We start from the raw sequence: 25,377 nt of genomic DNA, 5'->3' as shown, positions 1-25,377 counted from the left end.
CCAGGAAATGGCCGCCAGGCCTCAGATGGTGGTTTCTAGGCAACGCACTCATTGCCTCCACACGGTTGCCATGACAACACTCAGCCAAGCAGCCTCCTTTTAACCCCTTTGTTATTATAGCAACAGAAAGTTAGGCCCCGAGCCGTCAGCGCGTTACACGAGGCCTGTCAGGAATGAATAGGAGGGCGGACGGCGAGCGTCACATTAGTCGCTCGGCTGCCCGGACGACATTCAGGTTCCCCCAGGTTGTCAGCCGTGTCGCTTGTTACTAGTTGTAGATAGAGTCATCTGGGGTAAGAGCGGGTCAAGCCGGGGTCAAGTGTCCGTCTGAGACATTTATAGACTTGTTAATGTCTCCGGCCGCCAAATGGTAACAAAACAGGTGACACCGGGGCTGTTCCTCTGTCGCGGCCACGCGATTAAAGATGGACGGACAGAGGGGTTCATCTAAGACTACTGCAGAACTACAACTCCCAGCATGGCTGCCGTCTGGGGCCTGGTGTGAGCTGTAGACCTTCAGGACCTACCACATAGCAACCACCATGTTATTAGAGCTTTAGGCCATGTGCGCACCTCTTTGGAGACTTAAAATAGTAAAAAAAAACAAAATTGTATTGTTAAGTAAAATTTAAAAAGCCCAGAAAGTTTATTGTCCCAATAAATTCAATGGGAAATGTCCCTTAATTCTCATTCAGTTTAAGGGGTCCTCCAGCCACTAAAAGCATACAGGAAAGGGGAATCACATGAAAAGTATGCAGGAAAGTTCCGGATGAGGTCCCCTGTAATCCTGAGAATGGGGCGATGGGTGGGCACGTGCTTTATCCGTTCTCTAAGGAGGTCGGACCCCCAGCAGCTCCATAAGCATAGAGCACGTGCCCACCCACCGTTCTATCCGGAGGGGAAGGTCAGGTCCCTGCTCAGTCCCTGTTTGAAATGTCCCTTTCAAAAAAATAAAAAAAAGCTTTATTTCTGGCTATGATTTTCTCAAGACCCCCAAAAATTGGAAAGAAGGAAAAAAAATGTTTTTATTTTTTTTTATTTATATATATATATATATATATATATATATATATATATATATATATATATATATATATATATATATATATATATAATCTGTAAACCGTGGCCAAAAATGTAACCCAGTTACCGATAAGTGACCTGTACAAGGAGACCATCTCCAAGCAATCAATCCCATGTGCTCTGTGTGCACACGGCGGTATCGGCGGCGCTCTGTGTGCAGGTCTGTATTGTTTTCACACCGTTGCATCAGCAGAGGATCAGCAGATCAGCAGGGACCGGGCGGTCGTGCTAATTCGGGAAGCAGGGATTTATTATCTCACTATAGACATGCTGGCCGGCTAAGCCGCGTCTCGTTACCTGCCAGGAATCTCACCGCCTTCTCCTGGCATCAACTCAGGTTTCTATCAAACCGCTATCAACATCTGACACCTCAAATGGCGCCACTGTTTATATAGATGGTGCTACCCTCCCATAAGCCACTGCGCACCGATTCCTGAAACACCTGCAATAAAGCCGACACATCGGGAGTCATCGGATTCATCTACTCTAGAAGGTTGTTCGGGTTTATGGAGAAGCTGGACGGCAGTCACTGCCGGGGCCACACATATATATATATATATATAATCACGCCTGGACCACAGACGACTACAAGTCACTGCTGGGGCCACAACCAATATATATATAATGCCTGGACCGCAGACCTATTTACTCCATCTGCATCAAAAATAGATGGTCTCTGACTACGACTACGTCTCTAACTACAAGTTACTGAATGGGGCCTGAGTTGTCTCAGATACCAAAAATATAGTGTGAACAGTGAACAAACCATTTTTTGTCCTGTCAAAAAACAGACGGACAGTTTTTTTGCACAATGCAAGTCTATGGCATGGGGACCTGGCAGGACATGGCACTGGGACGCCGCAAATCTCTCAAAAACAGATGGTTGATCTTAAAGGGGTATTCTCATCCCAGCTAATCTAGTATACACCTGTAGAATTCATCACGGTAAATATTTCTGCACATACAATCATTTAGCAAGCTTGTTTCCTCCTCCTGATCTGCTGCTCTTTCCCTCCCATTACTGACAGCTCGCTGTCTAGGTTACCGACCACCACTCTGCTCTAAAAGCAGCGGTCTGGCTGGTGTATATATAGCTATACTGTATATATTACAGTGTATATACACTATCTTTCTATGTACCTACATTTCCGCTCTATCCTGACACCCTACAGCTATATACTATATTATATATATATGGGAATGCCCCTTTAAAAAGACCAGCTAAGCCGTCAACCAAATCCACAAACAACAACAACAACAACTAAAGGACTTACACAGCTAGTTTCTTCTACAATCAGCGCTCTCCCTGTCCACAGGTTACGTGTGGTACTGCAGATCAGCCCATCAATGGAGCTCAGCTGCAATACCAGACACAACCACTGAGCAATGGAGGCGCTGGGTGTGAAAGAAAGCAGGCATACATCTCTTATCTTGGAAAACCTCTACACGGCGTGTTCCAACTTTCAGCTCACCAGCTGTTGCAGGACTACATTACCCAGCATGCCCGGCCAGCCACAGACTGGGGAAACACCAAACCAAAGTTACAGAGTAAGAAACCACAGAAAAGGATCAACCAGTGAAGACATTGTAACATCCGCGTCATACCCCATAGCCGCAACAACCGCGTCATACCCCATAGCCGCAACAACCGCGTCATACCCCATAGCCGCAACAACCGCGTCATACCCCATAGCCGCAACAACCGCGTCATACCCCATAGCCGCAACAACCGGACAGTGACAGAGACCTCACATCTGCTATAATATATCGTATATACATTGTACAGAGAGACCTCACATCAACTTTAATATACAGAGACGAGACCTCCCATATAATATACTATAAACATTATACAGAAAGAGACTTTGCATCCCATATAATAGACTTAGAAGGCCCATCTCTATACACTATACCATGATGCAAAGGGTTAATGCAATAGCCCAGCAGCGATACAGGTCTCTATACACTATACCATGATGCAATAGCCCAGCAGCAGAAAAGTTCCTGTGGGGTTGAGCAGACCTGCAGTGTCCCGGCTCTTTTGGGATGCTGAGCTGGGTGTATACTCTGTATTACATAGGCTTACATAAGTGGTGAGTAATGGCACATACACCGCACCCTGCAGAGCATCATACCCCACACTACACACACCACGCACCCAGCACACTGCAGAGCATTGCAGCCCACACTGCACCCTGCAGAACATCAAACTCCACACTACACACAGCATCCTGCAGAGCATCGTATCCCACACTACACTGGCACACTGCATCCTGCAGAACATCAAACTCCACACTACACACAGCATCCTGCAGAGCATCGTATCCCACACTACACTGGCACACTGCATCCTGCAGAACATCAAACTCCACACTACACACAGCATCCTGCAGAGCATCGTATCCCACACTACACTGGCACACTGCATCCTGCAGAACATCAAACTCCACACTACACACAGCATCCTGCAGAGCATCGTATCCCACACTACACTGGCATACTGCATCCTGCAGAGCATCGTATCCCACACACACACACACACACACGACACCTTGCAAAGCATCGTATCCCACAATAAACGCACACTGGACCCTGCAGAGCATCGTACCCCACATTACACACACAGCACCCAACACTACACTGGCACACTGCATTCTGCAGAACATCGCACCCCCCGCTACATACATGCTACCAACTCTTTCCTCAGAAGACAATTCACAATGAAAACAACGCAGCGTCTGCACAAAACGCATCAAACAACGCAAAAAGCATCGAACCTCCGGCAGCCGTGTACAGAACCCTGCGGCCGCTTCCAGGATCCTGGGATTTAGAATGTTCTTTTAGAGAAAAGGGGTTAAGTGCTCGCCGGCCGTGACACCAACTACTGAGCTGGCAGACACGCCCCCTTTAAAGAGACGGCGCCACGTGACGGCGTATTCATCAGTGACTCAGAGAGCTACACACCCAGGCGTGTGTCACCCACAGAGTCTCCGCACCGGCTGCCGTACAGCAGATCTGCGGGGTCTGCATTAACGTCCCCCAGGAGGCGACAGCGGCCGTGTATCACCAGCAATGCTGCAGCACGAAGCACGGCCGCAGGCCCAGCTGTTCCGGCCGTGTTCACACACGCTCCTACACGGACAGCTGGGCGGCAGCTGCTTCTATAGACGAATAAACTCCAGCTGACCTCTGACTGTGTACATGAAGGCTGAGCGACGCTCCGTGTCTATAGGCCCGGCTCACGTGGCATCAACACACACACTATATATATACACATATATATATATATATATATATATATATACACACACACACATATATACATATATAATAAGAGCAACAGCTATAAACCACACACACCGGCTAGGAGGGGCGATCAAAGGGCGGGGAGGATGGGAACCGGCCACCAAACTACAACTCCCAACATGCCTGGACAGCCAGATGATGGGAGCTGTAGTTTTGCAGCAGCTGGAGGGCAGAAGGTTCCCATCCCGGTTATATGGCGGCTGAGGATAAAGTGGGTTATAGCCGATATGGTGAGTGAATTTAAAGGGGAACTCCAGCAAAAATATCTTTCTTTCAAATCATCTGGTGTCAGAAAGTTATATAGATGTGTAATTTACTTCTATGTAAAAATATCCACTATTCCAGTACTTATCAGCTGCTGTATGTCCTGCAGGAAGTGGTGTATTTTCTCCAGTCTGACACAGTGTTCTCTGCTGCCACCTCTGTCCATGTCAGGAACTGCCCAGAGCAGCAGCAAATCCCCATAGAAAACCTCTCCTGCTCTGGACAGTTTCTGACATGGACAGAGGTGGCAGCAGAGAGCACTGTGTCAGACTGGAGAAAATACTCCACTTCCTGCAGGACATGGAGATTTTTTTACTTAGAATAAATATATAAATTTGAATAACTTTCTGAAACCAGCTAACATGAATGAAAAAGTGAAAAAGACTTTTGCCAGAGTTCCCCTTTAAGGAGATACACCAGAAATCTGTGATGTGAGAAAAGCCTCAGAGATCGTTATATTATGGCCGTCTAAAAGCGACTTCTTCATACTACATTACTGGGATGGGTCCAGAGTAGCATATATGTAAATTCATTCGGATCCTATAAGGGGGGACCCCGTTATCTGCAATAGACAGACTGCAGCTCTGGAGGGAATAGGGTCCTTCCTTTGCACAGAGCGGCCATTGATTTCCAAGAACTAGGTGCATGGCTTCATTCCTGCTGCATAATATACTGCACCCTCTGCAGATGGGAGTATTGCATTATGCATGGTGCAGGGTTATAAGCATAATCCGCTACAGGGACCAGATCCCAGCGTCAAGTCGTCTGCAGAAAGCTGCCGGTCATGCATAGCAAGATCCTGGTGCAACTGCAGACCACGCCACGGGGCCACAACATACAGGACACAGGGTGGTCAAGCTGCACATTTGCTGCATTAGGTCACATTTACATTTTGCGCTGGGAGAAATGGGGAGGGAGCACTTAGCCCTCACTATGGATGACATCCCTTCATCTCCAGTCTTCCAGTACTTATCAGCTGCTGTATGTCCTGCTCTCTGCTGCCACCTCTGTCCATGTCAGGAACTGTCCAGAGCAGCAGCAAATCCCCACAGAAAACCTCTCCTGCTCTGGACAGTTCCTGACATGGACAGGTCCTGAAAGTCATGTCTTCCCCCAGACATGATGGGCTCCCAGTCCTGACAGCCATGTCCTCCCCCAGACATGATGGGCTCCCAGTCCTGACAGTCATGTCCTCCCCCAGACATGATGGGCTCCCAGTCCTGACAGTCATGTCCTCCCCCAGACATGATGGGCTCCCAGGCCTGACAGCCATGTCCTCCCCCAGACATGATGGGCTCCCAGTCCTGACAGTCATGTCCTCCCCCAGACATGATGGGCTCCCAGTGCTGCCACATATGTCCTCCCCCAGACATGATGGGCTCCCAGTCCTGACAGCCATGTCCTCCCCCAGACATGATGGGCTCCCAGGCCTGACAGCCATGTCCTCCCCCAGACATGATGGGCTCCCCGTCCTGACACATATGTCATGTATGTAAATATTTACTCTATTTTCTGTATATATTTACACTTGTCGCCTCTCTATTTCCTAAACAAGCAGGAGGTTTACAGAGCTGTGGTATATACGGTATATAGTGTGCTGCAGACTGTTACTATAGAGACAGCTGGAGAAGGGATGTATCCTGTATACACACCACTCATTGTCCTCACTAATGCCGCTCCACCATCTCAGGTATTCATGACATGCAAAACCCTAAACCCAGCGCTGGAAATACGGCCGGAAACATACAGCCCCCCCACCCCATACAGCCCCCCCAGCCTCGTGCCCATACAGCCCCCCCCCAGCCTCGTGCCCATACAGCCCCCCACCCCATACAGCCCCCCCAGCCTCGTGCCCATACAGCCCCCCCAGCCTCGTGCCCATACAGCCCCCCCAGCCTCGTGCCCATACAGCCCCCCCCAGCCTCGTGCCCATACAGCCCCCCACCCCATACAGCCCCCCCCCAGCCTCGTGCCCATACAGCCCCCCCCCAGCCTCGTGCCCATACAGCCCCCCCCCAGCCTCGTGCCCATACAGCCCCCCCAGCCTCGTGCCCATACAGCCCCCCGCAGCCTCGTGCCCATACAGCCCCCCGCAGCCTCGTGCCCATACAGCCCCCCGCAGCCTCGTGCCCATACAGCCCCCCAGCCTCGTGCCCATACAGCCCCCCCAGCCTCGTGCCCATACAGCCCCCCCCAGCCTCGTGCCCATACAGCCCCCCACCCCATACAGCCCCCCAGCCTTGTGCCCATACAGCCCCCCACCGCATACAGCCCCCCAGCCTCGTGCCCATACAGCCCCCCAGCCTCGTGCCCATACAGCCCCCCACCCCATACAGCCCCCCACCGCATACAGCCCCCCAGCCTCGTGCCCATACAGCCCCCCAGCCTTGTGCCCATACAGCCCCCCAGCCTTGTGCCCATACAGCCCCCCAGCCTTGTGCCCATACAGCCCCCACCGCATTCAGCACCCCCAGCCTTGTGCCCATACAGCCCCTAAGCCTCGTGCCCATACAGCCCCCACCGCATTCAGCACCCCCAGCCTCGTGCCCATACAGCACCCCCACCACATACAGCCCCCCAGCCTCGTGCCCATACAGCCCCCCAGCCTCGTGCCCATACAGCCCCCCAGCCTCGTGCCCATACAGCCCATACAGCCTCGTGCCCATACAGCCCCCACCGCATACAGCCCCCCCAGCCTTGTGCCCATACAGCTACCCACCCCATACAGCCCCCCCCAGCCTGGTGCCCATCCAGCCCCCAAGCCTCGTGCCCATACAGCCCCCCCACCCCATACAGCCCCCCACCCTATACAGCTCCCAGCCTCGTGCCCATACAGCCCCCCACCCCGTACAGCTCCCCAGCTTTGTGCCCATACAGCCCCCCACCCCATACAGCTCCCCAGCTTTGTGCCCATACAGCCCCCCACCCCATACAGCCCCCCAGCCTCGTGCCCATACAGCCCCCCATCCCCATAGCACTAGGGGAGGGGATAGGTGAAGCACTGCATTAAAGGAGAAGTCCAGCGAAAAACTCAAATCAACTGGTTTCAGGAAGTTACATAGATTTGTAATTTCCTTCTATTTAATAATCTCAGGTCTTCCAGTAATTACCAGCTGCTGTATGTCCTGCAGGAAGTGGTGTATTCTCTCCAGTCTGACACAGTGCTCTCTGCTGCCACCTCTGTCCATGTCAGGAACTGTCCAGAGCAGGAGAGGTTTTCTATGGGGATTTGCTGCTGCTCTGGACAGTTCCTGACATGGACAGAGGTGGCAGTAGAGAGCACTGTGTCAGACTGGAGAGAATACACCACTTCCTGCAGGGCATACAGCAGCTGATAAGTACTGGAAGACTGGAGATTTTTATATAGAAGTAAATAACAAATGTATATAACTTTCTTATACCTGTTGATTTCAAAGAAAAAGATATTTGCTTGAGTTCCCCCTTAACTCTATAGATGGGGCGTCCATCATCAGTCTGTACCACTAGAGGTCGCTGCAGAATCAGAGGCTCCGAATTCCATCCCGCAGACCCCCCCCCCACACCCCCGGTGCTCCCGGCCTCGGGCCCCCGTATGGTGTCAGGTCGATGTTCTCCATAGACGTTTCTTACTCTCATCCATCAGTCACCAAATGCGGCAGAACAGGATGGAATAATCCGGAGCTCACACTGACCCCCCCCCAATCCCATAAACCGCTAAACCGATCAGTCCGCACGCCCCTCCCCGTATACAGGCAGCGTCCTGGAGGCGTATACTCTGCCGGATACATGGGTCACTCCTCAGAACCCTGGAACAGGCCCAGATGGTGGAGGGAGGACGTCTGCATACTGTACTGTGTATGGCGGCCTGTGGGGAGGTCACGGTCACCTCTTATTCTAGCAGAGAGTTCCTGCAGAGTGTCACTGCTCTTACAGTAAAGAATATAGAGAGTTCCATAGTGTCACTGCTCTTACAGTAAAGAATATAGAGAGCTCCATAGTGTCACTGCTCTTACAGTAAAGAAGAGAGCGCTCCATAGTGTCACTGCTCTTACAGTAAAGAATATAGAGAGCTCCATAGTGTCACTGCTCTTACAGTAAAGAATAGCGAGCTCCATAGTGTCACTGCTCTTACAGTAAAGAGAGAGCTCCATAGTGTCACTGCTCTTACAGTAAATATAGAGCTCCATAGTGTCACTGCTCTTACAGTAAAGAATATAGAGAGGTCCATAGTGTCACTGCTCTTACAGTAAAGAATATTAGAGAGCTCCATAGTGTCACTGCTCTTACAGTAAAGGAGAGCGCTCCATAGTGTCACTGCTCTTACAGTAAAGAGAGAGCTCCATAGTGTCACTGCTCTTACAGTAAAGAATATAGAGAGCTCCATAGTGTCACTGCTCTTACAGTAAAGAATATAGAGAGCTCCATAGTGTCACTGCTCTTACAGTAAAGAATATTAGAGAGCTCCATAGTGTCACTGCTCTTACAGTAAAGAATAGAGAGCTCCATAGTGTCACTGCTCTTACAGTAAATAGAGAACTCCATAGTGTCACTGCTCTTACAGTAAAGAATAGAGAGAGCTCCATAGTGTCACTGCTCTTACAGTAAAGAATAGAGAGTTCCATAGTGTCACTGCTCGTACAGTAAAGAATATTAGAGAGCTCCATAGTGTCACTGTTCTTACAGTAAAGAATATAGAGAGTTCCATAGTGTCACTGCTCTTACAGTAAAGAATATTAGAGAGCTCCATAGTGTCACTGCTCTTACAGTAAAGAATATTAGAGAGCTCCATAGTGTCACTGCTCTTACAGTAAAGATTAGAGAGCTCCATAGTGTCACTGCTCTTACAGTAAAGAATATTAGAGAGCTCCATAGTGTCACTGCTCTTACAGTAAAGAATATTAGAGAGTTCCATAGTGTCACTGCTCTTACAGTAAAGAATATAGAGCTCCATAGTGTCACTGCTCTTACAGTAAAGATTAGAGAGTTCCATAGTGTCATTGCTCTTACAGTAGAGAATCCCCTTCTTCCCTCTACACACAGAGGATGCTCCTTGTATAAATAGATCATTGGATTTATCCTTATGGATAGGTAATAAGTTATAATCCAGTCTCTGCAGAGCTTTCTGGGTCCTGTAGTCCTCCCATCCCATCTGCCATGTCTTGTATAAGGCTGGGTTCACACTATGTAAATTTGAGGCTGTATTTGGTCCTCATGTCAGGTCCTCATAGCAACCAAAACCAGGAGTGGATTGAAAACACAGAAAGGATCTGTCCACACAATGTTGAAATTGAGTGGATGGCCGCCATATAACGGTAAAAAACGGCCATTATTTCAATATAACAGTCGTTGTTTTAAAATAACAGCAAATATTTGCCATTAAATGACGGCCATCCACTCAATTACATCATTATGTGAACATAGCCTTTCTGTGTTTTCAATCCACTCCTTGTTTTGGTTGCTATACAGCCTCAAACATACAGCCTCAAATATACGTAGTGTGAACCCAGCCTAATACTGTAGACACTGGTGGCAGCAGCCGCCTGGCACTGGTAGCTACATATCTACAGTCCTGGTCCCTCCACCACACGCGGCATCATGTCCAGCGATCCCGGGGATAAACCATTAGGATGGCGGCGCGGGGGTGCTGACCCCCGGTGTTGTGACAGTTGTCCTGTAACCGGAGTGGCCGCAGCTGTTGTTACATGAAGCCCCCCCCCCCCCCCCGCAGCCGTACATCACAGGGACACAGGCCGACACTCACACCCAGCATGGAGGCTGCAGCCCCTGCAGAGCTGCGCTCATAGTCATCACAAGCACCGCGCCGATAACCGGGGGCAACATCTGACATCAAAGATACAGGGACCCCCAGCGAGACCCACAGACAGGACAGGGGCAGAGACCCCCAGCGAGACCCACAGACAGGACAGGGGCAGAGACCCCCAGCGAGACCCACAGACAGGACAGGAGCAGAGACCCCCAGCGAGACCCACAGACAGGACGAGGGCAGAGACCCCCAGCGAGACCCACAGACAGGACGAGGGCAGGGACCCCCAGAGACACCCACAGACAGGACAAGGGCAGAGACCCCCCCACATCCACAGACCGGACGAGGGCAGAGACCCCCAGCGAGACCCACAGACAGGACAGGGGCAGAGACCCCCAGCGAGACCCACAGACAGGACAGGGGCAGAGACCCCCAGCGAGACTTACAGACAGGACGAGGGCAGGGACCCCCAGCGAGACCCACAGACAGGACGAGGGCAGAGACCCCCAGCGAGACCCACAGACAGGACAGGAGCAGAGACCCCCAGCGAGACCCACAGACAGGACGAGGGCAGAGACCCCCAGCGAGACCCACAGACAGGACGAGGGCAGGGACCCCCAGAGACACCCACAGACAGGACGAGGGCAGAGACCCCCAGCGAGACCCACAGACAGGACAGGGGCAGAGACCCCCAGCGAGACCCACAGACAGGACAGGGGCAGAGACCCCCCACATCCACAGACAGGACGACGGCAGAGACCCCCAGCGAGACCCACAGACAGGACGAGGGCAGGGACCCCCAGAGACACCCACAGACAGGACAGGGGCAGAGACCCCCCACATCCACAGACAGGACGAGGGCAGAGACCCCCAGCGAGACCCACAGACAGGACAGGGGCAGAGACCCCCAGCGAGACCCACAGACAGGACAGGGGCAAAGACCCCCAGCGAGACCCACAGACAGGACGAGGGCAGGGACCCCCAGCGAGACCCACAGACAGGACAAGGGCAGAGACCCCCCACATCCACAGACAGGACGAGGGCAGAGACCCCCAGCGAGACCCACAGACAGGACAGGAGCAGAGACCCCCAGCGAGACCCACAGACAGGACGAGGGCAGAGACCCCCAGCGAGACCCACAGACAGGACAGGGGCAGAGACCCCCAGCGAGACCCACAGACAGGACAGGGGCAGAGACCCCCCACATCCACAGACAGGACGACGGCAGAGACCCCCAGCGAGACCCACAGACAGGACAGGGGCAGAGACCCCCAGCGAGACCCACAGACAGGACAAAGGCAGAGACCCCCAGCGAGACCCACAGACAGGACAAGGGCAGGGACCCCCAGAGAGACCCACAGACAGGACAGGGGCAGAGACCCCCCACATCCACAGACAGGACAGGGGCAGGGACCCCCCACATCCACAGACAGGGCTACACTGGCTGCAAAGGAACAATGAGGATTCTACTAGACGTCATCTGCCATGTCCAGACTGGGGAGGAGGAGGAGGAGGAGGAGGAGAGTGCCAACCCACATGCCAGGAGGAAACAACGCCAAACGCCGGCCCTATATGTGCCAGACAACCAGTCCATCTATACCTGACACTGTATATAGCAGGAGCATGGCGCACACTGACACCAGGGCTCAGTCCTGGCACACAGGGGAACCTATAGGCTCCGGCTGTATATACACGCTACGCCATAGGCTCCGGCTGTATATACACGCTACGCCATAGGCTCCGGCTGTATATACACGCTACGCTTTAGGCTCCGGCTGTATATACACGCTACGCTATAGGCTCCGGCTGTATATACACGCTATGCTATAGGCTCCGGCTGTATATACACGCTACGCCTTAGGCTCCGGCTGTATATACACGCTACGCCATAGGCTCCGGCTGTATATACACGCTACGCCATAGGCTCCGGCTGTATATACACGCTACGCCATAGGCTCCGGCTGTATATACACGCTACGCCATAGGCTCCGGCTGTATATACACGCTACGCCACAGGCTCCGGCTGTATATACACGCTACGCCACAGGCTCCGGCTGTATATACACGCTACGCCATAGGCTCCGGCTGTATATACACGCTACGCCATAGGCTCCGGCTGTATATACACGCTATACGCTATAGGCTCCGGCTGTATATACACACTACGCTGTAGGCTCCGGCTGTATATACACGCTATACGCTATAGGCTCCGGCTGTCTATACACGCTACACCATAGGCTCCGGCTGTATATACACGCTATACGCTATAGGCTCCGGCTGTCTATACACGCTACGCCATAGGCTCCGGCTGTATATACACGCTACGCTATAGGCTCCGGCTGTATATACACGCTACGCCATAGGCTCCGGCTGTATATACACGCTATACGCTGTAGGCTCCGGCTGTATATACACGCTATACGCTATAGGCTCCGGCTGTATATACACGCTATACGCTATAGGCTCCGGCTGTATATACACACTACGCTGTAGGCTCCGGCTGTATATACACGCTATACGCTATAGGCTCCGGCTGTATATACACACTATGCTATAGGCTCTGGAGCACACATGTCCTCTTCTCCTGCCTGTACCAGGGACAGGGAGGTATAACCCAGCAGATGCCCCCCCCCCCCACCACCATATGCCGGGGTATCAGGGTATCGGGCTATAAGGGTATCAGAGTGCCAGGGTACAAGGGTCCCCCCATGCCGGGGTATCAGAGTATCGGGGTGCCAGGGTATAAGGGTCCCCCCATGCCAGGGTATTAGAGTATAGGGGTATCAGGGTGCCAGGGTCCCCCCCATGCCGGGGTATTGGGGTATCAGGGTACCGGGGTATCAGGGTCCCCCCCTATGCCAGGGTATCGGGGTGCCAGGGTATCAGGGTCCCCCCCATGCCAGGGTATCAGGGCCCCCCCCATGCCAGGGTATCGGGGTATCAGGGCCACCCCATGTCAGGGCCCCCCCATGCCAGGGTATCAGGGTCCCCCCATGCCAGGGTATCAGGGTCCCCCCATGTCGGGGTCCCCCTGTCCCCCCATGTCAGGGTATCAGGGTCCCCCCCATGTCGGGGTATCAGGGTCCCCCCCATGTCGGGGTATCAGGGTCCCCCCCATGTCGGGGTATCAGGGTCCCCCCATGTCGGGGTATCAGGGTCCCCCCATGTCGGGGTATCAGGGTCCCCCCCATGTCGGGGTATCAGGGTCCCCCCCCATGTCGGGGTATCAGGGTCCCCCCCCATGTCGGGGTATCAGGGTCCCCCCCATGTCGGGGTATCAGGGTCCCCCCCATGTCGGGGTATCAGGGTCCCCCCCATGTCGGGGTATCAGGGTCCCCCCCATGTCAGGGTATCAGGGTCCCCCCCATGTCGGGGTATCAGGGTCCCCCCCATGTCAGGGTATCAGGGTCCCCCCCATGTCGGGGTATCAGGGTCCCCCCCCGTCCCCCCCATGTCGGGGTATCAGGGTCCCCCCATGCCAGGACCCCCCCGTCCCCCGTCCCCCGTCCCCCCCCCCGTGCCCCCCATGCCAGGACCCACCGTCCCCCGTCTCGTCCCCCGTGCCCCCCATGCCAGGACCCCCCGTCCCCCGTCCCCCCCCCCCGTGCACACTCACATTGCCTCCAGAGCTCGTGTAACAAAGCCAGGATGGATGCTGGAAGGAGAGCGGGGGCGGCGGGGAGGGGCTCCGGCTTCTGTGCGGCCACAATGAGGGGGTCCCGGTACCGGAGGACGGGCAGATGGTCCCGGTGCTGCCGCCGACACTACAGACAACGGGGGATCCGCCCTACTCATTCATAGGAGCCCGGGCAGAGCAGCGATGAGGGCGGAGGGCGGAGGGCGGGGGCTCCGGGGGGCGCTGTGTGTGCGGGGGAGCGAGGGGGCGGACCACCCGGGGGACACGAGACACGGGGACACACACGGACACTCACCCGCAGCCCGCTCCCTCCAACGCGTCTCCCCTTTAAGAGGAGGGACAGCTTGGGTTAAAGCCCAGCACGGAGGCCCCGCCCACTCCTGACGTCATGCCATGGCTAGTGGGCGGGGCTCCGGCTTTACTCACGGTGACGCGGACAGTTTAAAAGGCCAGCGTGACGTCACCGCGTCCTTTCTGTCTTAAAGAGACAGAGCCGGGAATAACTGAAAGCGGCGGCGGCGGGGATGGCGCAGGCGCAGATGTGACAGGTCTCACTGAGGGGAGACAGGTGACAGGTCTCCTAGGTGACGGGGGAGGGGCCGCAGCGTGACACGGCAAACATCACAGAAAGCTGACACATGGCTATTATGTGAGGTAGAGTCCCCTGTTCTGTGACTGCTAGAACTCCCAGCATCCTCCAACAGTCCCAACATAACCAGACAGCAGAACTACAACTCCCAGCATTCCCGGCAGCAAGACTACAACTCCCAGCATCCCCAGACAGCAGAACTACAACTCCCAGCATAACCAGACAGCAGAACTACAACTCCCAGCATAACCCGACAGCAGAACTACAACTCCCAGCATAACCAGACAGCAGAACTACAACTCCCAGCATAACCAGACAGCAGAACTACAACTCCCAGCATAACCCGACAGCAGAACTACAACTCCCAGCAGAACCAGACAGCAGAACTACAACTCCCAGCATCCCCGACAGCAGAACTACAACTCCCAGCATCCCCAGACAGCAGAACTACAACTCCCAGCATAACCAGACAGCAGAACTACAACTCCCAGCATAACCCGACAGCAGAACTACAACTCCCAGCAGAACCCGACAGCAGAACTACAACTCCCAGCAGAACCAGACAGCAGAACTACAACTCCCAGCATCCCCAGACAGCAGAACTACAACTCCCAGCATAACCAGACAGCAGAACTACAACTCCCAGCATAACCCGACAGCAGAACTACAACTCCCAGCAGAACCCGACAGCAGAACTACAACTCCCAGCAGAACCAGACAGCAGAACTACAACTCCCAGCATCCCCGACAGCAGAACTACAACTCCCAGCATAACCAGACAGCAGAACTACAACTCCCAGCATAACCCGACAGCAGAACTACAACTCCCAGCAGAACCAGACAGCAGAACTACAACTCCCAGCATAACCAGACAGCAGAACTACAACTCCCAGCATACTCGACAGCATAACTAAAACTCCCAGCATAACCAGACAACAAGACTACAACTCCCAGCATATCTGACAGCATAACTACAACTCCCAGCATTCCCGGCAGCAAGACTACAACTCCCAGCATACCCAACAGCATAACTACAACTCCCAGCATCCCCCGACAGCATAACTACAACTCCCAGCATACCCGACAGCATAACTACAACTCCCAGCATACCCAGACAGCAGAACTACAACTCCCAGCATACCCAGACAGCAGAACTACAACTCCCAGCATAACCAGACAGCAGAACTACAACTCCCAGCATTTCCGGCAGCAAGACTACAACTCCCAGCATACCCAACAGCATAACTACAACTCCCAGCATCCCCCGACAGCATAACTACAACTCCCAGCATACCCGACAGCATAACTACAACTCCCAGCATACCCAGACAGCAGAACTACAACTCCCAGAATACCCGACAGCAACACTTGAAGTCCCAGCATAACCAGACAGCATAACTACAACTCCCAGCATCCCCAAACAGCAGAACTACAACTCCCAGCATAAGGTTAGGTTCACGATTTTGTCTAGATGCAATGCCTATGTTCCTGTAGAATATAATCAATTTAGGTGCTACTACAGCTACTACAGACTACAGCTACTACAGCTACTACAGACTACAGACTACAGCTACTACAGACTACAGCTACTACAGCTACTACAGCTACCACAGCTACCACAGCTACTACAGCTACCACAGCTACCACAGCTACTACAGACTACCGCTACTACAGACTACAGCTACTACAGCTACTACAGCTACCACAGCTACTACAGCTACTACAGACTACAGCTACTACAGCTACCACAGCTACTACAGACTACAGCTACTACAGACTACAGCTACTACAGACTACAGCTACTACAAACTACAGCTACTACAGACTACAGCTACTACAGCTACTACAGCTACTACAGACTACAGCTACTACAGCTACTACAGACTACAGCTACTACAGACTACAGCTACTACAGACTACAGCTACTACAGCTACTACAGACTACAGCTACTACAGACTACAGCTACTACAGACTACAGCTACTACAGCTACCACAGCTACTACAGCTACCACAGCTACCACAGCTACTACAGCTACCACAGCTACTACAGACTACCGCTACTACAGACTACAGCTACTACAGCTACTACAGCTACCACAGCTACTACAGCTACCACAGCTACTACAGCTACCACAGCTACCACAGCTACTACAGACTACCGCTACTACAGACTACAGCTACTACAGACTACAGCTACTACAGTAACTACAGCTACTACAGCTACCACAGCTACTACAGCTACTACAGCTACTACAGACTACAGCTACTACAGCTACCACAGCTACTACAGCTACCACAGCTACCACAGCTACTACAGCTACCACAGACTACCGCTACTACAGACTACAGCTACTACAGCTACTACAGCTACCACAGCTACTACAGCTACTACAGACTACAGCTACTACAGCTACCACAGCTACTACAGACTACAGCTACTACAGACTACAGCTACTACAAACTACAGCTACTACAGCTACTACAGCTACTACAGACTACAGCTACTACAGACTACAGCTACTACAGACTACAGCTACTACAGACTACAGCTACTACAGCTACTACAGACTACAGCTACTACAGACTACAGCTACTACAGACTACAGCTACTACAGCTACTACAGACTACAGCTACTACAGACTACAGCTACTACAGACTACAGCTACTACAGACTTCAGCTACTACAGCTACCACAGCTACCACAGCTACTACAGCTACCACAGCTACTACAGACTACCGCTACTACAGACTACAGCTACTACAGCTACCACAGCTACTACAGACTACAGCTACTACAGCTACCACAGCTACTACAGACACTACAGACTACAGCTACTACAAACTACAGCTACTACAGCTACTACAGACTACAGCTACTACAGACTACAGCTACTACAGACTACAGCTACTACAGCTACTACAGACTACAGCTACTACAGATTACAGCTACTACAGACTACAGCTACTACAGACTACAGCTACTACAGCTACTACAGACTACAGCTACTACAGACTTCAGCTACTACAGCTACCACAGCTACTACAGCTACCACAGCTACTACAGACTACAGCTACTACAGACTACAGCTACCACAGCTACTACAGCTACTACAGCTACCACAGACTACAGCTACTACAGACTACAGCTACTACAGACTACAGCTACTACAGACTACAGCTACTACAAACTACAGCTACTACAGACTACAGCTACTACAGCTACTACAGACTACAGCTACTACAGCTACTACAGCTACCACAGCTACTACAGACTACAGCTACTACAGACTACAGCTACTACGGACTACAGACTACAGCTACTACAGACTACAGCTACTACAGCTACCACAGCTACTACAGACTACAGCTACTACAGACTACAGCTACCACAGCTACTACAGACTACAGCTACTACAGCTACCACAGCTACTACAGCTACCACAGCTACTACAGACTACAGCTACTACAGACTACAGCTACTACAGACTACAGCTACTACGGACTACAGCTACTACAGACTACAGCTACTACAGCTACCACAGCTACCACAGCTACTACAGCTACTACAGCTACTACAGACTACAGCTACTACAGACTACAGCTACTACAGACTACAGCTACTACAGCTACCACAGCTACCACAGCTACTACAGCTACCACAGCTACTACAGACTACAGCTACTACAGACTACAGCTACTACAGACTACTACAGACTACAGCTACTACAGACTACAGCTACTACAGACTACAGCTACTACAGACTACAGCTACTACAGACTACTACAGACTACAGCTACTACAGACTACAGCTACTACAGACTACAACCAAAAAAGAGAACAGATGATGATTTTTCGTAGCAAAAAACTTTTATATCTTTTTTCAATATTTATTAAAACAATTTATAAAAAAGAGAGACAAACCAAACCTTATAAAGAGCGGTGGCTATCCTGGAGGTGTCCCATTGTTACCAAATCACATGTGCCGGAGTCCCCGACCAACAACCTACATCACAACGCGGGGGATATATTCTAACTATCACACAGTAGGACACTGAATACATTTATTAAAGAGAAGGTGCTAGTGCATTCAATTCATCAGGTCGACCTACACCCAGTTAGTGATTCTCCTGTCCACCCTTCATCTACTATTATTGCCACATCTAGAGATCCAGACAGTCCGATACCTTTTACGGTGAATTACAATGTGTATCCTGCAGGACGCCACCACCCCGACGCACGTTTCATTGCCTTTGTCCGGGGGTCTCCCAGCGTAACCAGACAGCAAGACTACAACTCCCAGCATCCCCCAACAGCAGAACTACAACTCCCAGCATACCCGACAGCAACACTACAACTCCCAGCATCCCCAACAGTAGAACTACAACTCCCAGCATACCCGACAGCAACACTACAACTCCCAGCATACCAGATAGCAACACTACAACTCCCAGCATCCCCAACAGCAGAACTACAACTCCCAGCATTCCCAACAGCAACACTACAACTCCCAGCATATCCGACAGCAACACTACAACTCCCAGCATACCCAACAGCAACACTACAACTCCCAGCATACCTGGCAGCAACACTACAACTCCCAGCATCCCCCAACAGCAACACTACAACTCCCAGCATCCCTGACAGTAAAACTACAACTCCCAGCATGCACAGACAGTAAAGCTACAGCACTGTGTGTTATTGATTTGCACCTCTGCTCTTAGTTTTCCACCAGCCGGAGAGCAGCTGCTGGAAGCTCCGCCGCACAATATGCATTTGGCACAATTGTTAGAGTCCAAACTTTTTGTGATTCTTTTAAATTTATTTAGAGTCAGCTGCTTTTGATAGGAGTCCCTGCTCCTGTACACTGGACGGCAGGGCTGTGTGCACTCTGTACAGGAGCAGGGACAGCTGCTTTTGATAGGAGTCCCTGCTCCTGTACACTGGGCGGCAGGGCTGTGTGCACTCTGTACAGGAGCAGGGACAGCTGTGTTTGATAGGAGTCCCTGCTCCTATACACTGGGCGGCAGGGCTGTGTGCACTCTGTACAGGAGCAGGGACAGCTGCTTTTGATAGGAGTCCCTGCTCCTGTACACTGGGCGGCAGGGCTGTGTGCACTCTGTACAGGAGCAGGGACAGCTGTGTTTGATAGGAGTCCCTGCTCCTGTATACTGGGTAGCGGGGCTGTGTACACTCTGTACAGGTGTACAGGAGCAGGGACAGCTGTCTTTGATAGGAGTCCCTGCTCCTGTACATACACAGATTTGCCAAATCAGACTCAGAACTAATCTAAGGAGATTCTCTCCTCTCTCCCTGACACGGCCGCTCGGGGAGCACTGATCACACATGTCTGTACTGTAAGTAGTCCGTGCAGATGGTCAGAGCTCTATGCTCCTACATGCCAGCAGTCCTGATTATGGTGGGAGACAAGGACAGGACCACAATAAGCATTGGGGGGAAACCCCTCCTAAACCAGCATAGCACTGACCATCCTGGAGGTGGGGGATGGGCACCTGCTGGGGGCCTCACTATATGGGGTTATAGGGATCAGTGATTGAGGATAATGGATAGAGAGCAGTGACAGCAGATCAGTGAGAAGTGTGAGAACTATCAGCGTCCGGCACCAACTACTCTCACTCTTATAGGCCCAGAGGAGGTCAGCACCCCGGCCTGTGCAGCCTGATGACGTCCTGTCAGAAGAGCAGCATGGGAACAGGGGCTAGTGAGTAACGTCCCTGCATCCAAGGTGAGTAACGTCCCTGCGTCCAAGGTGAGTAACGTCCCTGTGTCCAAGGGGAGTAACGTCCCTGTGTCCAAGGGGAGTAACGTCCCTGTGTCCAAGAGGAGTAACGTCCCTGTGTCCAAGGACTATGCCAGTAATATAAGGACTATCCCAGTAATATAAGGACTATGCCGGTAATATAAGGACTATGCCAGTAATATAAGGACTATCCCAGTAATATAAGGACTATGCCGGTAATATAAGGACTATGTCGGTAATATAAGGACTATCCCGGTAATATAAGGACTATCCCGGTAATATAAGGACTATGCCGGTAATATAAGGACTATACAGGTAATATAAGGACTATATCGGTAATATAAGGACTATGCCAGTAATATAAGGACTATACAGGTAATATAAGGAATATGCCAGTAATATAAGGAATATGCCAGTAATATAAGGAATATGCCAGTAATATAAGGACTATACAGGTAATATAAGGACTATACAAGTACTATAAGGACTATACAGGTAATATAAGGACTATACAAGTAATATAAGGAATATGCCAGTAATATAAGGACTATATCGGTAATATAAGGACTATACAGGTAATATAAGGACTATGCCAGTAATATAAGGACTATACAGGTAATATAAGGACTATATCGGTAATATAAGGACTATGCCAGTAATGTAAGGACTATACAGGTAATATAAGGAATATGCCAGTAATATAAGGAATATGCCAGTAATATAAGGACTATACAGGTAATATAAGGACTATACAAGTACTATAAGGACTATACAGGTAATATAAGGACTATGCCAGTAATATAAGGACTATACAGGTAATATAAGGAATATGCCAGTAATATAAGGACTATACAGGTAATATAAGGACTATACAAGTACTATAAGGACTATACAGGTAATATAAGGACTATGCCAGTAATATAAGGACTATACAGGTAATATAAGGAATATGCCAGTAATATAAGGACTATACAGGTAATATAAGGAATATGCCAGTAATATAAGGACTATGCCAGTAATATAAGGACTATACAGGTAATATAAGGACTATACAAGTACTATAAGGACTATACAGGTAATATAAGGACTATACAAGTACTATAAGGACTATACAGGTAATATAAGGACTATACAAGTACTATAAGGACTACGCCGGTAATATAAGGACTATGCCGGTAATATAAGGACTATATCGGTAATATAAGGACAGTAATAACCTATACATTATATATACAGTATCTATCTATCTATTAGTGTATATGACCTCTATAGTGACCGACATACACAGAGCCGATGATAAGGAGGACCCCGGGGATGAAGCAGGCCCCCCACACACACACACATACACAGAGCCGATGATAAGGAGGACCCCGGGGATGAAGCAGGCCCCCCCACACACACACACATACACAGAGCCGATGATAAGGAGGACCCCGGGGATGAAGCAGGCCCCCCCACACACACACATACACAGAGCCGATGATAAGGAGGACCCCAGGGATGAAGCAGGGCCCCTCACACACACACATACACGGAGACGATAAGGAGGACACCGGGGATGAAGCAGGGGCCCTCCACATATACAGAGCCGATGATAATGAGGACCCGGGGATGAAGCAGAGGCCCCCCACATACTCAGAGCCGATAATAAGGAGGACACCGGGGATGAAGCAGAGGCCCGCCACATACACAGAGCCAATAATGAGGACCCCAGTGATGAAGCAGGGCCCCCCCCCTACATACACAGAGCCGATGATAAGGAGGACCCCAGTGATGAAGCAGGGCCCCCCCCCCCCCCCCACATACACAGAGCCGATGATAAGGAGGACCCCAGTGATGAAGCAGGGCCCCCCCCCCCCCCCACATACACGGAGCCGATGATAAGGAGGACCCCAGTGATGAAGCAGGGCCCCCCCCCCTACATACACAGAGCCGATGATAAGGAGGACCCCAGTGATGAAGCAGGGGCCCCCCCCCACATACACAGAGCCGATGATAAGGAGGACCCCAGTGATGAAGCAGGGGCCCCCCCACATACACGGAGCCGATGATAAGGAGGACCCCAGTGATGAAGCAGGAGCCCCCCCCACATACACAGAGCCGATTAATGGACACGGGCCCCATTAATATGTCCTGTGAAGACTCAGAAGTCAGAACCCAACCTGTCACATCATTACTGACATATATTATGGCGGCATCATTATACAGATAGCGGTAGTATTACTCAGCATTCCTCTCCCGCCAGGCTGTATACAGGACATGGAGGATGTGGTCACTGGTGTTCAAGAAGAAAAGCAGCTGCATCCTCTGCAGTACAGGTATATATAATACAGTCATACAGTTATCATGTAATACTGCTATATAAGAGCCAAACAATATTACCACACCCTGACCACATATTACCACCACATACTGCCTAAATAACACTGCTATACTGGTACCAGTAATCCCCCCACATATTACCACCACATACTGCCTAAATAACACTGCTATACTGGTACCAGTAATCCCCCCACATATAACTACCACATACTACCTGAATTACACTGCCATACTGGTACCAGTAATACCTCCACATATTACCACCACATACTAACACCGCCATACTGGTACCAGTAATACCTCCACATATTACCACCACATACTGACTGAATAACGCCGCCATATTGGTACCAAGTAATCCCCCTACATATTACCACCACATACTACCTAAATAACACTGCTATACTGGTACCAGTAGTACCTCCACATACTGCCTGAATAACACCGCCATACTGGTACCAGTAATGCTTCCACATATTACCACCACATACTGTTTAAATAACACTGCTATATTGGTACCATTAATACCTCCACCTATTACTACCACATACTGCCTGAATAACACCGCCATACTGGTATCAGTAATATCTCCACATATAACCACCACATACTGCCTGAACAACACTGCTATTTTGGTACCAGTGATCCCCCCACATATTACCACCACATACTGCCTGAATAAGATCGCCATACTGGTACCAGTGATCGCCACACATATTACCACCACATACTGCCTGAATAACATCGCCATACTGGTACCAGTGATCCCCACACATATTACCACCACATACTGCCTGAATAACATCGCCATACTGGTACCAGTGATCCCCACACATATTACCACCACATACTGCCTGAATAACATCGCCATACTGGTATCAGGAATACCTCCACCTCCTGACTCCATATTATTGCAATAGTAAATGTATAAAACCAGTAAACAGATAACACCGCCATACTGGTACCAGTAATCCCCCCACATATTACTACCACAATAAACAGATAACATAGATACACAAGACCAATGTTACCACTGTGATAGTAGATGTGACTTTTACACAGACGCTGTACAGACCATATAAGTGAAGACATTGGGGGACGTTTACCCCGGCGTTAAATTAAGCCCCGCCCCCAAGTAACCGGCCGGATTGGTATAGCCGATGGGTCCTGCACCTGTCCTGGTCAGTGGATGAACGGACAAACCTTCATTTGTCGGCGCCAAATCACCTGGTGTAATAGGTGACGTGTGTCCCACAGTGATAAGTGGAAAGGACCACACAAACATGTGACCGCACAAGAGTTACTTAATATCCTCCTTGAAGGGGCACTCCGGTGTAAAAACATTTTGGATCAACTGGTGTCAGAGAGTTCTATAGATTTGTCATTTACTTCTATCTAAAAAAAAAGTCAATGTAAACAACGGCCGTTGTTTCACACAATGTATTGAACAACAATACAACCATCGGAACAGTGATCATGTTAAATATTTCTGTCCGTTGTCCGTAGACTTCGATGGAATTTTCATTTAAAATAACGGCCGTTGTTTAAATGTTTGTGAACATAGCCTAAAAACGTAAATTTCTAAAAAAACAATGCATTTCTTTTTTACACTTTTTGATGCTATTGAGCGCAAATTGTTAACGTCCCATCAACTTCTATGGAAAAGCCACACTGACACATGACGGCAGATTTGTACAAAAAGTTGCAACTTTTGCAAAAATGTGTGACTCCCCCTTTCTATGCAGAGAGGGGCACTTCCATTGAAATGAATGGAGGTGAGTTGTAATACCACACACAGCCTGAGGACAGGGTGGCGCTGTTTTTGCTATAAAGTAGCTGTGTTTTAGCTAATCCTGGATAACATGGTAATTTTTTCATCCTAGTATAAGCGGAGTGTAATTTAAAGCTGACAGACGCACCGCCTGAGCACAGATACATGTAAACCCCGCACGGGGCCGTCGCTATATCAGCCCGCAGTCCCTTATTCTCTATAAAAAATCCTGACTAATTAAGAGGAAGTGACTGCCATCCTGTCTGATACAAATTGTCAGCAGAGATCAAAGCCTTACACGGCCGCTCTGATATAAGAACGGCCGCTCTGATATTTACAGTAAAAAAAATATCAAAATAAATGAAATTTAGAGCGGATTGTCAGCGATAACTGTGATAATGAGGACGGGTGAGGCGGCAGACGCTATTCACCTAAATATTCCCCCCCCCCATCTGTCTCCTGATGAAAGGGAATATGGGAGCGCTCGCTGTACTGCTACATGACGGCCTCACCGCCGCCGAGCTGTCACCTGATGATTAGAGTCTGATGGCTCCCGACATTCCCGCTAATCCTCTGATCTCTCTACATGATGAAGTCATATTATGTGAGAGTGTGATTTATTAGGTTAGTGTAGAAGTGGGGGCAATATCCAGAGAGACCCCCGAGATAGAGATTACTGCACTACTCATAGACATAGAAGTCACCGCTTAACCCCGCGCACCCTCAGAGGCCACATAGGAACTCATGGATACAGAACATTCTAGATTCCCGGATAGAAAACCTGCAGCTAATAACAATAATTGCAAGAGCCAGAAAGTCACAATACATACAATGTGAAGGTGGAAAAGAGTCACCTCCCCCTCTCCCCCTGCTTCTGTACTCACTTCCCTCTCGACCTCTG

General features: G+C 50.6%; 1 protein-coding gene across 1 annotated transcript; it reads left to right on the top strand.

Moving 5' to 3' along the window:
• Positions 1-4,582: 4,582 nt before the first annotated feature.
• On the top strand, positions 4,583-12,000 carry LOC138771922 (proline-rich protein 2-like). The gene is made up of 2 exons (XM_069951925.1): positions 4,583-4,619; positions 10,400-12,000. Exons 1-2 carry the CDS (start codon positions 4,583-4,585, stop codon positions 11,998-12,000), a joined length of 1,638 nt encoding a protein of 545 aa, XP_069808026.1.
• The last annotated feature ends 13,377 nt before the right edge of the window (positions 12,001-25,377 follow it).

Source organism: Dendropsophus ebraccatus, chromosome 14 (genome assembly GCF_027789765.1).
Source record: "Dendropsophus ebraccatus isolate aDenEbr1 chromosome 14, aDenEbr1.pat, whole genome shotgun sequence".
NCBI classification, from domain to species: Eukaryota; Metazoa; Chordata; class Amphibia; order Anura; family Hylidae; genus Dendropsophus; species Dendropsophus ebraccatus.
Note: the sequence above shows the minus strand (reverse complement) of the source record. Positions and strands in the feature narration are given on the sequence as shown.